Source organism: Hypanus sabinus, chromosome 13, assembly GCF_030144855.1.
Source record: "Hypanus sabinus isolate sHypSab1 chromosome 13, sHypSab1.hap1, whole genome shotgun sequence".
Classification (NCBI taxonomy): domain Eukaryota; kingdom Metazoa; phylum Chordata; class Chondrichthyes; order Myliobatiformes; family Dasyatidae; genus Hypanus; species Hypanus sabinus.
In genome coordinates this window covers 10288575-10304699 of record NC_082718.1, presented here as the reverse complement: position 1 = coordinate 10304699, position 16125 = coordinate 10288575, and the positions used below count along the sequence as shown (strand labels likewise).

General features: G+C 40.7%; 1 protein-coding gene across 5 annotated transcripts in view; it reads left to right on the top strand.

Annotated features, from left to right (window-relative positions):
• Positions 1 to 16125, top strand: part of mkln1 (muskelin 1, intracellular mediator containing kelch motifs) — a 149417-nt gene that overhangs the window by 126108 nt on the left and 7184 nt on the right. For all 5 annotated transcript variants that reach the window (XM_059987090.1, XM_059987089.1, XM_059987088.1 and 2 more), the window contains 2 exons: positions 5796 to 5935; positions 9102 to 9204. In XM_059987090.1, coding sequence (XP_059843073.1) covers positions 5796 to 5935; positions 9102 to 9204 — 243 coding nt within the window. The remainder of the gene's footprint in view (positions 1 to 5795; positions 5936 to 9101; positions 9205 to 16125) is intronic.

Sequence of the window (16125 nt, the reverse complement as noted above, 5' to 3'; positions counted from 1 at the left end):
GTTTACTGACCTTTGCTGCTAGATGCTGCCTTCACAAAGCTACCTCCCCAGGGAACCATGGACTTCAACTCCATTAGCTCAGTTAAACACATTCCTAAATGTTCTGCTTTTTACTCTGTATGACCAATCACTGTTTGACCTCCCAAAATGGACCACTTCATATTTGTCAGGATTAAATTCCACCTGCCAGTATTCTGCACATCTTTCATTCTGATCTCTTAGCTCTTTGTCATTTTGTCTTTGTCATTGTCTATGGTACCAACAATTATCATCTGCAAACTTATGAATTGTACATTAGTAATCTACACTCAAACAAATCATAAACAATAAAAGTTCCAGTGCTCATTCCTGTAGTGTACCACTTATCACAGGCTTCTAATCAAAACAATATCCTTCCTCCTTGCCATTTTCTACATCCTATCCCCAATCCAGTTCTGGACAAGGGCTTGCCATGGATCCCATTTGCCTTGGCCTCCTGGTTCAAGCTATCATGAAAGACTGTGTCGACCTCTTTACTAAAGCCAAATAAACAACTTTTACCCTATTTGTCAGCCTTCTTTTTTACCACCTGAAAAATCTTAATCAAGTTAGTGAGGCAGTATTTCCCTTGCAGAATGCCATTCTAGCTTCCTCTGGCTTTCCAAATGATCAGCCCCTTCCTTTCCATATGCACAGTGTATAATTGCTAACATGTTGAATTTTGTGGAGTAATTTATCTACTACTCACCTGAAGCTTGTTGGCCTGTAGCTACCTGACTTAAAGGAAAAATGTTAGCTATCTTTAAGTCTCCTGAAACCTGTCTTGGACTACTCAAGTCAGTACCCCAGCTACCTCCTCACTTGCAAATTGAGATAGATCTTAGCTGCCTTTGGGGCTTTATCAGCTCTTCTGTATTCTGTAATATCTAAGATCTCTGCTTTTTAATTCTGATATGCTCCAGGCCATCAGTGCAGCCCTCCCTAAAACTGCTAACAATTGCATTTTTTTTTATGAATAAAGATGAGTATTCATTTTGGACCTCACTCATTCTCTTTACTTTCTGTATACCTATGACTGTGTCGCCACACACATACCCTCTCTTCCCCCCCCCCCCCCCCACCCCACCCTTCCACCTCTGCTGACGATATTAGGTTGGCCAACCTTGACAAATTTATAAAGAAATGCTGTCCCTTGCATTAAAGACATCCAAGTCAATACTGGGAAAGTTAAACCTGCTCTCTATTACAATCCTATTGCTCCTAAACTTCCATGATTTGCTTACATATCTCTTAATTGTTGCTGAATATAATATAAACCCATGAAACCTCTCATTCCTAAATTTCACTCAAGGCTTCAATGGATAATTCCCCTAGAAAACATAAGTCCTGCCAAGATGTTCTACCTACTCAGCAGTATCACGCCCGCTCTTTTGCATTTCCTTCTGTTGTGTCTAAAACTTTTATGTTTTAAGCATTAAGCTCCCAATCTGCTCTTCCTTCAACCACTTTACTATGATTAACATAATATTGTAATTCAAAGTGTTGGTTCATGCTCTAAGCTCACTTGTGAGATTACTATATTACATAATGTCCATCTGTGAAGGCTTCTCATAAATGTTTAGTTTGAATGTAATATTGATTGCAGTCAGGGGAAGTAGCTTGTCAATGTTGAAGTGCAAAGTTGGTTTGGAGTTTCAGCAAGTTTTGAATGCAAACCAAATAATGCCTCTTTAGATAGAAGATTAATGGAAATGTTATTTGGAGGTTCCTGTTGGTGACTAAAAATGAAAGCAAGTTACCTCTGAGTGAATGAAATAACTGACTGTCTCAGTATGCCTATGGTGATTCTGATTAGTTAAGATCAATTACCACCTATGCCTCATTGAAGAAACTTGTACTCTTCAAGAAACTCTTAGGGTGTATGGGTGCAGATAGATTTACAATACGGTTCAGTTGCCAATTCATCCAGTATAACTTGAACAAGTTTTTGCCCATTATTTTATTCGACCCAACTTTAGTTGTGAATCACATTGATGAAATATACTCAGCACCTCCTGGTTTTAATAAAGTAGCCACTGAGTGTATGTTGGTGTTTTCTGCTGCTGTAGTCCATCCACTTACAACCATGTCTGCTTTCTTTTATGCATTGACTTGCTGCCACCTGATTGGCTGATTAGGTATCTATTATCAAGCAGGTGTACCTAATAAAGTGGCCACTGAGTAGACAACTCTTAAGAAAGTACATGGTCTGAGGTTGGAGCCATCCAAGACTTAACTAAGCGAGTGTGAAAGGGAACTCTGAAACTGATTTCTTATTTTTAAAATTTTCATTTGATAGGATCTTTAGAGCATTAGTCCAAAACTTGGTGCTGCAATCATTGCACATGGTTTTAGATTTGCAAACCAAGTCTAGTAGTCTACAGATGCTGGAAATACATAGTACATATAGTACATAGGATGCTGGAGGAACTCAGTCAGGGTATCGAGGGATATGGGGAAAAAGCCGGAAATTGGAACTAGATGGGAGAATAGTTTAGCTCATGATGGAGTGGCGGAGCAGACTTGATGGGCCAAATGGCCCACTTCTGCTCCTTTGTCTTGTTATCTTGTGAACTCATTAAATCAGGCAGCATCTGTTTTGGGTAGAGACTTTTCATCAGGACTGGAAAGGAAGGAGAAGATGCGAGAATAAGAAGGTGGATGGACAGGAAGGAGATCAAGTTAGAAGGCAGTAGATGAAGCTAGGTTCGTCAAAAAGATAAAATACTGGAGAAGAAGAAATCAGATAGAAGAGGAGAGTGGTCCATGGGTGAAGGGGAAGGAGGAGGGTCACAGAGGGAAGTAATAGGCAGGTGAGGAGAAGAGATAAAAGGCCAAAGTGGGGAACTGAAGAAGAGGGAAAGGAGGGGGTGGGCAACAAATACCAGAAGTTGGAGAAAGCGATGTTCATGCCATCAGGTTGGAGGCTACCTAGATGGAATAGGAGGTGCTGCTTCTCCAATTTGAGAGTCCCCCTCATAAGAGGCGGTCCTGGATTGAAATGTCAGAATAGGAATAGGAATTTAAATGGTTGGCTACTGGGGAATCCTGCATTTCTAGATGGAGAGAAGGTGACTGTCAAAGTGGGCCCCTGATCTACATTGGGTCTCAGCAATGTAGAGGGGGATGCATAGGGAACTCTGGATACAGTAGATGACCCCAACAGATTTGCAGATGAAGTGTTGGCTTACCTGGAAAGACTTTCAGGCCCTGAGTTGAGGTGAGGGAGGAGTTAAATGGAAAATTAGAAATCAGCTGCTGCATTTCTCCACTTCTGACTAGCATATTCAGCATATTTCCATCTTATAAAGTGGTAATAAAGCAATCAAGTTTTTTTTGACAGTGTCTATGGAACTTCCATTTGGAAATCTGTAATAAATAAAATGCATCAATTGGGATACAGCCAACTAATGAGAAAGGAAAATCATGGAAAAATATTGTTATAGGAAGAGAATTCCCATTTGAATTGTAATAGCCCGTGTTCAACAAGATGTGCATTCCAGTACTTTTGAAGTCCAGAAAACCCTTCAGAGAAACCAATATTTGTATTTAGTTTTTTTTTTAAACCAGCAAGTTAGGCTTCACCTATGGAAAGAAGCAATTATCATTTGAGGTCAAAGATCCTTCAGGTCAAAGCAGTCAGAAATGGGGATAAAGAGAAAACATTAGTTTGTATGTTGGTGAAGAGATATATATGTTAAAGGGAATATCTCTATTAGGTAGAGGACAGTGTTGTGGGGGCCAGTTGAAGAGATCACCTTCTTGATGAATTAATGGGGGCACTTAAAATGAAAATGAACACACACTATGAAATGTAGCTGCCAGATGCAAGGAAAATAAAAGCTGAAGAATACAGAGCTTTGAGAGAGATCCAGCAAGTCATCTTGCACTGATGGAGTGGCAAAAAACTGAGCCAATATCGCAGATGATTGATTTGCATTGTTCTGATGGAAGCAGAGTAAGAGGTTACCTGGAGTTAATTGTTCAAATACAAATATCCCACCACAAGCAATCCTGTGATTTATTTTCTTGTGGACATACTCAATAAATCCACAATAGAATAATAACCAGAACAGAATTAATGAAACACCACACTAACTTGGGCATTCAGCCAGCATGCAAAAGACAACAAACTATGTAAAAATGTGAAAAGAAAGATATAATTATAAATAAGTAAGGAAAAAATATCAAGAACATGAGACAGAGTCCTTGAAAGTGAGCCCATAGGTTGTGAGAATATCCCAGCGATGGGAGCAAGTGAAGTTGACTGAATTTATCCCCTTTGGTTCCAGAGCCTAATGATTGAGGGGTAATATCTGTTCCTGAACCTGATGGTGTGAGTTTTTCTTCCTCATGGCAGCAGCGGGAAGAGGCATGCCCTGGGTGGCAGGAATCCCTGATGATGAATGCAGCTTTCCAGCAACAGCGTTTGTTGTAGATGCGTTCAGTGGTGGGGAGGGAATTCAGTATAGAGTCTGAAAGACAACGTGCTATGGCATGAGATGAGGGTTTATGTTGGCCCTTGTCATATTGCTGTAAAAAGCCTCAGATGAATGGATCAGAGTGTGATGGAAAGTTGTGGTGACTCAAATCTTTGAGTCACCTTGTGAACTGGATGCAGTACTCTGCAAAATGGTCAGTCAGTTTGCATTTCTCTTCATTGTAGGGGCAACCATATTGTAACCTTTGAATGCTAAACACTTACTGGGCTAAGTGCACTTACTGGGCTAAGTGCAAGTGAAATGTACAGTGGACATTTAAGGCTGAAACCCTTCTGCAGGACTGGCCCGAGCCCTCCAGCCTAAAACGTCGACTGTACCTTTTTCCATTGATGCTGCCTGCCTGCTGAGTTCCTCCAGCATTTTGTGTGTGTTGCTTGGATTTCCAGCATCTGCAGAATTTCTCTTTTAAGTGTCAGTGAATTACTGTTTGCTTCTTTGGATGATGAGAAGAGAAGAGGTTTTTTTTAAAAAAAGGTGATATACAGCAAGAACCCAAGGGATGGATCAGGTCTGCTTTTGATGCTAATTTTGAGGGATAAATTGGCAAGGACACGAGATGCCTTTCATTTCTGAATCTTCCCATGAGATTGCATCCACCTGAGAGAAGACAGTTTTAGATAATATCTCATCAGAAATCTAGCACTTTGATCAGTATCACTCTGGACTGTTAGTCCATTACTTGGTGATCAGATTTCTGGGACTTAACCTGGCAACTAGATTGCAGAGAAGATGTTACCAATTTAGCTACAGTTGGCATTTTCAGTACAAAATGACCTGATCATTGTTATCCTTTGGTTTGCTTACTCATTTTGTAGCTTTCTTGAACTTTATTGCTTCCTTTTCCTTGATGTAAAACATGACATCCAATTTATGCATAGCAAATTCTTACAACTGGTAGTGTGATAATAACATTTTACATTTAGGAGGATGAATACCTATGCAGATATAACCTTGCTATTCCTCTTCCCTAATGGCTGTCCTGCACAGCTGGTGGATGGGAAATTTCAGATAATAATCATTGGGGTATTTCATTAGTGAGAAAAAAAAGGGTTTGTGTCTTCTGATCCTTGACCCATTTCAGTCTTCATCCTCAGGATATCCTTAAAGCTTTGATGATAAATTGGTTCTCTTTGATGCAGACTTTTGAGCATTGTATTCAAGCATTTTTTTGCAGTGTCGTCATTCTGATTCTGAAAGTCTTGTCTTTTAGAATGATAGTCCCGTGGTTTATGCTTTTGTTACATATTAAATGAGGCTGTACATTTCTGTGTGCAGGTTCACTACTTGTTTGGTGGGAATCCTGGCAAGTCGTGCTCTCCGAAGATGAGACTAGATGATTTTTGGTCATTAAAGCTTTGCCGCCCCTCCAAGGACTACCTCCTGAGACATTGCAGATATCTCATCAGGAAGCACAGGTATGTTACACCCTAGTTCCAAACCTTTCCCAAGGTAATAAAGCATAACACCTCAGACAACAGTGGAACTTTTAGATAATTGGTAAAAGCATAGCTCACGAGTTGTGTGTTAATCCTTCATAGAAACATAGAAAACCTACAGCATAATACAGGCCCCCTTTGGTCCACAATGCTGTGCCGAACATGTATGTACTTTAGAAATTACCTCAGGTTACCCACAGCTCTTTTTTTCAAAGCTCCTTGTACTAATCCAGAAATCTCTTATCTGCCTCCACCACTGTTGCTGACAGCCTATTCCGCGAACTCACCACTCTGTGTCTGTGTTTTTAAAAAACACTTACCCCTGACATCTCCTCTGTAGCTACTTCCAAACATCTTAAAACTATGCCCTCTTGAGTTAGCCATTCCAGCCCTGGAAAAAGCCACTGACTATCCACACAATCAATGCCTCTCATCACCTTATACACCTCTATCAGGTCACCTCTCATCCTCTATCGCTCCAGGGAGAAAAGGCCGAGTTCATTCAAACCATTCTCATAAGGCATGCTCCTCAATCCAGGCAACATCCTTGTAAATCTCCTCTGCACCCTTTCTATGGTTTCCACATCCCTCTGTAGTGAGATGACTAGAAGTGAGCACAGTACTCCAAATGGGGTCTGACCAGGGTCCGATAAAGCTGTAACATTATCTCTTGGCTCTTAACCTTAATCCCACGGTTGATGAAGGCCAATGCACTGTATGCCTTCTTAGCCACTGAGTTAACCTGCACAACAGCTTTGAGTGTCCTATGGACTCGGACCTCAAGATTCCTATGATCCTCCACACTGCCAAGAGACTTACCATTAATACTATATTCTGCCATCATATTTGACCTACCAAAATTAACCACTTCACACTTATGAATTGAACTCCATCTGCCACTTCTCAGCTCAATTTTGCATTCTATCAATGTCCCATTGTAACCTCTGGCAGCCCTCCACACAATCCACAACACCCCTAACTTTCATGTCATCAGCAAATTTATTAACCCATCTCTCCACTTCCTCATCCAGGTCATTTATAAAAATCATGAAGAGAAGGTGTCACAGAAAAGATCCCTGAGGCACACCACTGGTCACCAATTTTAAGTTTCCAAGTTCTTGCCTGATAGCTTCACATTTCCCTTTACTCCAGTTAAACACTTCCCTGACGGCTGTTCCCATCCTCTCCAATGCTATGGTAAAGGAGATAGAATTGTGATCACTATCACTATGTGAACTCTACGGTGTAGAGTTAGGTAAAGGAGAAATACAAAGAGATCTAGGAGTCCTTGTTCATCAGTCACTGAAGGTGAATGAGCAAGTGCAGCAGGCAGTGAAGAAGGCTAATGGAATGTTGGCCTTTATTACAAAGGGAATTGAGTACAAGAGCAAGGAAATCCTCTTGCATTTGTACAGAGCCCTGGTGAGACCACACCTGGAGTATTGTGTACAGTTTTGGTCTCCAGGGTTAAGGAAGGACATCCTGGCTGTAGAGGAAGTGCAGCGTAGATTCATGAGGTTAATTCCTGGGATGTCTGGACTGTCTTACGCAGAGAGGTTAGAGAAACTGGGCTTGTACATGCTGGAATTAAGGAGATTGAGAGGGGATCTGATTGAAACATATAAGATTATTAAGGGATTGGACAAGATAGAGGCAGGAAATATGTTCCAGATGCTGGGAGAGCCCAGTACCAGAGGGCATGGTTTGAGAACAAGGGGTAGGTCATTTAGGACAGAGTTAAGGAAAAACTACATCTCCCAGAGAGTTGTGGAGGTCTGGAATGCACTGCCTCGGAAGGTAGTGGAGGCCAATTCTCTGGATGCTTTGAAGAAGGAGCTAGATAGTTATCTTATGGATAGGGGAATCAAGGGATATGGGGACAAGGCAGGAACCGGGTATTGATAGTAGATGATCAGCCATGATCTCAAAATGGTGGTGCAGGCTCGAAGGGCTGAATGGTCTACTTCTGCACCTATTGTCTATCTCCAAAATGCTGTCCCACTAAGAGACCTGACACTTGACCAGGTTCATTTCCCAATACCAGATCAAGTACAGCCTCCTCTCTTGTAGGCTTATCTGCATATTGTGTTGGGAAACCTTCCTGAACACACCTAATGGACTCCACCCCATCTAAACTTCTTGCTCTAGAAGGCGCCAATCAGTATTTGGGAAATTAAAATTTCCCACCACAACAACCCTGTTATTACACCTTTCCAGAATCTGTCTCCCTATCTTTCCCTAGATCTCTGTTACTTTTGGATGGTCTATTAAAAAAAACACCCAGTAGAATTATTGATCCCTTTCTGTTAACTTACACCCATGGAACTAACAGAATATACTGAAAGGATGATTTTCGAATAGCCTATTTTTCAAATAAGCATAATCTGAAGTCATTTGATAAACTGAAGATTTTAGCCATTATCAAATGTTTATTTCTGCATTCTTATTCAATTTTATAAGCTCCCATCACCAATTTGCTCTTTAATTTTGGCTGAAATTTTGCACGTAGCTACAGAGCTCTGAAACCGTAACAGGTGTGTTATTTTTCATTGCTTAAATTCCAGGGTGATTATTTGATTATAATGTCAGGAGGTCAAATGGGTCCACACACAGATCTAGCCATGATTGAATATCCCCTTTCCTGGGTTTTCTGTTTGATACTGTCTGATGAAGGTGTCAGAAATGAACATTGATAGTACTATAAAATGGGATAATATATTTGCAGTTTGTATTGGCTGCTGAAAAGTACTGGTAAAACTGATTTTAATAAATTTCAGGTACTGTAGTAGACTGGATTTTTTTCCTGTTGAATTTTTTAATTACATTGCAAGGTGGAGCTTTTACAGTGGGTTATGCTGATCCTTTGGCATGTTTTTACAAGCAATCCCTAGTTAAGCTGGTGGGTGATGTCTGGAGAGTTCTGGGTGTATAATTTTGTAGAAGGCCACAAGGAGTAGTGAAACCAATTCTTAGTTCTTCCCTAGCCTTTTCCCCATTCTACTCTGAAAGAAGTAACAGGTGCCCTTGCTAGATTTTGCTCTCACAACTGAGCTTGTCACTTGGCTTTGGGAATTGTTTCATTAATGTGATATGACTTGCCATCTTGTGCTTGTTCTTTATTTGCTGCACTTTCAATTTTTTACAGATTTGAGGAGAAAGCGCGAGCAGATCCTTTGAATGCTTTGAAATACTTACAGAACGATTTGTATGTTACTGTGGATCATTCTGATCCAGAAGAAACTAAAGAGGTAAGTACACCCACTTTCTACCACTTCTGTAATCTTCTCTAATTGCTGTTGCTCACTTCTTAACCAATCAGTGAAAATTAACACATGAAGTCTGGTTTCCAGAAGCTATGTTTTCATAAATGACTTCATACTTAAGTTGCATCCAAGACAGCAAAACAAAGCGAATACCAAGAAGTCAGTCAAATGTATGGCATTGAAAATTCTGTAATTGTTTTTTTAAAAATGGAGGATGGTCTGATGATTAAATTGGCCCAAAAACTTGAAACAAAAAAATGTTTTAACTTGAGCATTTGTCATTGAATTTGTGCATGGAAGTAAAGAACACATTTAAAAGTGTAGAGTTAACATGAATTTGTGAATGAAAAATCATTGATGTACCAAAGTTCATTCAGTGTGACTTGGAAAACAGGTAAGGTGGGAAAACGGTGGATATATATTTAAATTATTAGAAGGCTCATAAAAAGGTGCTATTTGCGACTGATCAACAAATTATGCACACATAGAATTGGAAGTTAAACATAGGCAGGGATTGAGAATTGATAATGGGATAAAGAGCAAAGACTGGGACTGTGGACACGTTATGATTAGTGAGGTGCCGCTGGGCTCAATGCTTGGGCCCTAGTTATTTACAATCTCTGTTAATTTTGCTTCAGAGTACCAAACCAAGGATGCCAAGACATTCCAAGTGAGTAGGTGTTACATAGCAGATTGAGTGTAATGTGGAGAAAATGTCAACATCCACTTTGGAGCAGAAAAGAGCAGCAGAGATATGTTGAGTAGTGAGGGACAAGATATGCTGATGTTCAGTCCTTCTCTTCATTTGAATAAAGGTGACTGTATTTCTGGGCTTTAAGGGAATCAAAGGACATTGAGATAGAAAGTTAGTTTGATATTGCTGAATGATGCAGCAGACTTGGAGTTGCACAACCTGTTCTTTCTTATATTCCTCACTTCCTTGTTAGTTATACAAAATAGATCGAAGATTGCAATTGCATTTGATCTTTGTCAGACTTCTGCCCTTTAACATCTGGCATGTGCATTTTTTAATTAGTTACACTGATTTTTGTCTGATACTGTCTTGGTGCTTTTGTCAAGTGAGCCTACGTTTAGTGTGTGTGTAGCTTAGACCTAATGCTCAGTACAATACTTCACTAATAGAGTAGGATAATTCCCTTCAAGACCAAGGGTGGGGTTGAGGTGAATAAGGACAAGAAGTGGTCGAAGTTAGTGGATGTGTCCTACTCCGGCAACTTACTGCTTCAATACTTTGTGTGTAAGGTTAGTATTTGGGCCTAATACAGCTGCTTATTGAAAAAATTTTAGAATGCAGACCAGCACAGTACAGTCCCTTCAGCCCACAATGTTGTGCTGACTTTTTAATATACTCCAAGATTAATATAACCCTTTCTTCCACTTCTCGATCATCAGTGTGCCTCTTTAAGAGTCTCAAATGATCTAAGTATACAGTATCTGCCTCTACTACCACCCTTGGCAGTGTGTTCCATGCACTTGCCGCTCTGTGCAAGGGGAAATGGAATACCTTTGACATTCACTTTTATTCTAATTATATTAAAGTATGTCCTCTGATATTAGCCATTGCTGTGCTGGGAAGAACGAACTGGCTATCCTCTCTTATCTGTACCTCATCCTATGCATGTCCATCTGACTAACAAAGGCAACGCACCATATGCCTTAACCATCTGCGTTCTTGTGTGGCAACTTTGAGGGATCTATGGGCTTGGACCCCAATAGCTCTCTGCTCCTCCACACTGGTAAGAGTCATGTCATCAACTTTGTACTCTGCCTTTCAAAGTGCATCACTTTACACTCCATCTGCCATTTCTCAGCCCAGCTCTGCATCTTATCAATGTCCCCTTGTAACCAAGACAACCTTCTACACTATTAACAACATCACTAACCTTTGTGGCATCTACAAACTCACTAACCTACCCTTCTATTTCCTCAGGTTATTTATAAAAATCATAAAGAGCAGAGGCCACAGAACAGAAGGCTGTGGAAAACAACTGGACGCTGACCTTCAAGCAGGATATGCTCCACCACAGCCTTCTGTGGTCAGACCAGTTCTGAATTCACATAGCCAAGTTTCCCTGGATCCCATACCACCTGACTTTCTGAATGAGCCTAGCATGGGGAACCTTGTTGAACACCTTATACACCACATTTACCACTCTACCTTCATCATTTAGTTTTTTCACTTGCTCAGAAAAGTCGGTCTGGCTTGTGAGATGCAATCTGCCCCTCACAAAGCCATGCTGACTATCCCTAATCAGACTATGCTTCTCCAGATGTTTGTAAATCCTGTCTCCAAGAAACTCCTCTCATCATTTGCCAACCAAAGATGTAAGATTTAGAGGTCTAAACTTTTTATGATTATCCCTTTTACCTTGAACAAAGGAATAACATTTGCAATCCTCGATTCTACTGGTGCGAACCATTGGCCATTAAGGAAAGAAAGATACATGCAGCATTCTCTTCCCTTGCTTTCCATGGGAACCAAGGATTTAACCTGCCTGGTCTCAGTTACTTATCTCAAAGTTTCAAAGTACATTTATTATCAAAGAATTTATAAGTTATAGAACCTTGATTTGTTTGCTTACAGACAGCCACAACGCAAGAAACACAGAAGAACATGATTAAAAATAAATAAAATAATGATCAACACCTGATGTGCAGAAAAAGTGAAAGAAAACAAATTATACAAACAATAGAAGCATGCAACAACATTCTAAACCAAAATAAGTCCTTAGATCCGAACCCTGGAGCAGCCTGGTATAAGCCCAAAGCCTCAGTGTCAGTTTATCATATTAGCGGATATGGAGCACAGCAGCTGGGGCAGTCTTCATAGTCTCAGTGCCATGAAGAGGGGAGTGAACTTTGTGAGCGGGCAAGTGAAATTGGCTCTCACCTCTGATCCTGATACTGTCTTTCCAGTCTATTGTTCAAAAATTAAATTGTTCAAACAGTGTATCATCCCTTGCACTAGGATCTGGGCACTGCTGCAGAGAAAGGCTCTGGGCCGAGACCACACCACCGAGTGACTCACTCTGGACCCAGGTTTCACTGCTCAGAGCGATCTAACCTTGCTCTTGAGCCAGTTGTACAGGCACCGAAACTCCTCTGCCCTGACTTCTCCTTTTCGAATGGCTCACTCCATCTATGTTGTTTCTGTAACATACCAGCACGATTCATTCATCAAATTTGTTTGGCCCTTGCACCCCTTTTTTGTTTGTGATGATAATTTACTTCATAAGAGGTATTATTATAATGTTTTTAGTCAAATTTCTTGCCTTCTGAACTACTAGTGAGCTGTCACATGCTTTTGGTAGCGCTATCTTAAACTGGAAGTTTAAGTCTTCAGAAGTTCTAACATTCTCTATCTTAACCTTGACATGTTCCAGCACATTAGCCTATTTTACATTGACCTCACATTCATCAAGATCCCTCTCACTGAAGTAAAGTAATCATTCAGAACTTCCCCTACTTCCTCCAACTCCAGGCACATGTTTCTTTCTTTTATCTTTGATCAGTCCTATACTCAGTCTAGCCATCCTCCTTTTTTCCCACACCTTTAGAATGCTTTAGGGGTTTTGCTAATCATACTCACCAAGGCCTTCTCATGACCCCTTCTAACTCTCCTAAGACATTCCTTAAACTGGCTACCTTTATAATTCTCAAGAGCCCTGTCTGATCTTTCCTATCTAAACTTTTAGTATGCTTCCTCCTTCCTCTTGACTAAATGTACCACCATTCTTGTTAGCCATGGTTCCTTCACCTTACTTAACATCCTTTCCCTGCCTCAATGGGACAAACCTATCCAGAACCCCATGCAAGTACTCCTAAACAACCATCACATTTCCATTGTGCATTTCCCTGAGAGCTTCTGTTCCCAATTTACTTTGTTTCCTCCCTGATGATATTATAATTATCTCCTCCCCCATTAAATATTTTCCCATACCATGATCCTTATTGTTTCTATGCTATGCTAAAGGTCAAGCCGTTGTGGTCGTTGTTTCCAAAATACTCATGCACTGAGAGATCTGCCACCTAACGACGTCCATTGCCCAGTAGTACATACTAAAACTGTCTTCTCTAGTCTGCTTGCTTATTTATTGTGTGACAAATCCTTCCTGGACACACCTAACAAATTCGGTCCCATTTAAACCTCTTGCACTAAGGAGATGCCAATTAGTGTTAGGGAAGGGGAAGCTTAATAGCTGCTGTTTTTTCTTTCCCCCCCACCCCCAAAAAATGTCATGGACTTGATCTGAGACGTCCCTGACCTGTCACCTGGGAGGTAACTGATCATCCAGGAGCCTCTTCCATGTCCACAGAATCTATTCTCCCTAGTTACTGAATCACCTATCAGCGCTGCTCTCCTCTTCAATCCCCGCCCACCCCAACCACTTCTTCACTCTGAGCCACAGAACCAGACTCATTGCCAGGCCTGCAGCTTTCCTTGTACCTTATAAGTTGAACAACTCCACCACCCACGTCAACAGCATATAGAGTGTGTGATGGCTTCTTTGTGTTTAAAAAGTTATTATTGTCTGTCCATATTCTCTTTTGTGGTCCAGCATTCAGTGGCCTTTCTGTAAAATGAAGCACATAAGGAACCATTTCATTTCTTTATTTACGAAACTTTCTGATGACACTGAAGTTGATAGCTGGCTGAAAAGTTGCATTGATAGTCGGTAAATAGAATTTATTTAAAATTATCTCAACTAGGTATATAATGTTATTAGTCTGGGTTTTAAAATCGCTTCTGTCCTGTGGGGGATAAGGCAACGTTGAAAGGTGGGTCTAACCAGTGAAGAATTTTTGGATTTTAGAGTGGAGAATGATATAAATTGTGGATTTTGCAGGCTATTTACAGTTGATTTAAACCGTGAGACCTTAAGAAATAGGAGCAGAATTAGGCCATTTGGTCCATTGAATCTGCTCTGCCACTTCATCTTAGCTGATCAGTTTTCCTCTTGGCTCCAATCTCCTCTCTTCTCACCATATCCCTTCATGCTCTAACCCAGGGGTGTCAAACTAATTTTAGGTCACGGGCCGGATTGGGCAAAATGCAGCTTCATGCGGGCCGGATCAGTCGGGCGCATGCGAACGCAGCTTTCATTGCCTCAGTTTTTTCAGCCTGTTCTCATGTGTCTCAGTCTCTGCTATAACTACAAAGTGTTTCACTTCACAAATTCCGTTTCTTATGAAGAAGACTGCTGAGCAAGCATTATTTTTATGATTGGTATTAACTTACAATCATAGGCTTCATATTGCTGGGCCATTAATAATTAAAATAATAGATCTATCTAAAATGATCTCGCGGGCTGGATATAATTGTACGCTGGGCCGGGTATGGCCCGCAGGCCTTGAGTTTGACACCTATGCTCTAACCAATCAAGAATCTATCAACCTCTGCTTTAAACATACATAAAGACTTGGCCTCCACAGTTGCCTGTTGCAACGAATTCCACAGATTCACCACTCTCTGGCTGAAGAAATTCTTTCTTCATCTTCGTTCTAAAAGGATGCCTCTCTATTTTAAGGCTGTGTCCTCTTGTCTTAGACCAAAGGAAGCATCCTTTCCACATGCAGTTCATCAAAGCCTTTCGCCATTCAATAGGCTATAATGAAGTCACCCCTCTTCTACATTTCAGTGAGTACAGGCCCAGAGTCATCAAACATTCTTCATATGACAAGCTACTTAATCTTGGTCATACCTTGAACCTCCTTTCAACCCTCTCCAGTTTCAGCACATCATTTCAAAGATGAGGGGCCCAGAACTGCACACAGTACTCCAAATGAGGCTTCACCAGTGCTTAAATCTCAACATTATATCCTTGCTTTTATATTCAAGTCCTCTTAAAATTAATACTATCATCACATTTGCCTCCCTCACTACAGATTCAACCTGTATATTAACCTTTAGGGAATTCTGCACAAGGATTCTCCAATCCTTTTGGACCTCAGTTTTTTGTATTTTCTCTCCATTTAGAAAATAGTCAACCCTTTCATTTTGTCTACCATAGTGTATTGCCATACACTTCCCAAGTCATCCCTACAATCGCCAAGATCCTTTTCCATAGTGCATACTGTAGTAAAGTATTCATTAAGTATCTCTGCTATCTCCTCTGATTCCATACACACTTTTCCATTTCACACTTGATTGGTCCTATTCTCTTATGTCTTATCCTCTTGCTTTTCACATACTTGTAAGAATGCCTTGGGATTTTCTTTAATCCTGCTCACCAAGGCCAACTCTTGGACCCCTCAGGCTCTCCAAATTTCATTCTTAAGCTCCTTCCTGATCTGCTAGATCTCTATCATTATCTTGTCTTTTTAACCTTTTGTAAGTTTTTCTTCTTGACTAGATTTTCAACAGGCTTTGTACACCACAGTTCCTGTACCCTACCATCCTTTCTCTGTCTCATTGGAACGTAACTATGTAGCACACCACACAAATATACCTGAACATTTGCCATATTTCTACCATACATTTCCCTGAGAACCTCTGTTCCCAATTTATCTTCCAAATTCCTACCTGATAGCTTCATATTTCCCCTTACTCCAATTAAATGCTTGTCTGTTCCTATCCCTCTCCAATGCTATGGTAAAGAAGATAGAATTGTGATCAGTCTCTCCAAAATGCTGTCCCACTGAGAGACCTGACACCTGACCAGGTTCATTTCCCAATACCAGATCAAGTACAGCCTCACCTCTTGTAGGCTTATCTGCATATTGTGTCAAGAAACCATCCTGAACACACCTAGTAAACTCAACCCCATGTAAACACCTTGCTTCAGGGAGATGCCAATTAATGCAAGGGAGCTAGGGCTTTACTCTTTGGAGAGAAGGAGGATGACAGGAGACATGATAGAGGTGTACAAGATATTAAGAAGAGTA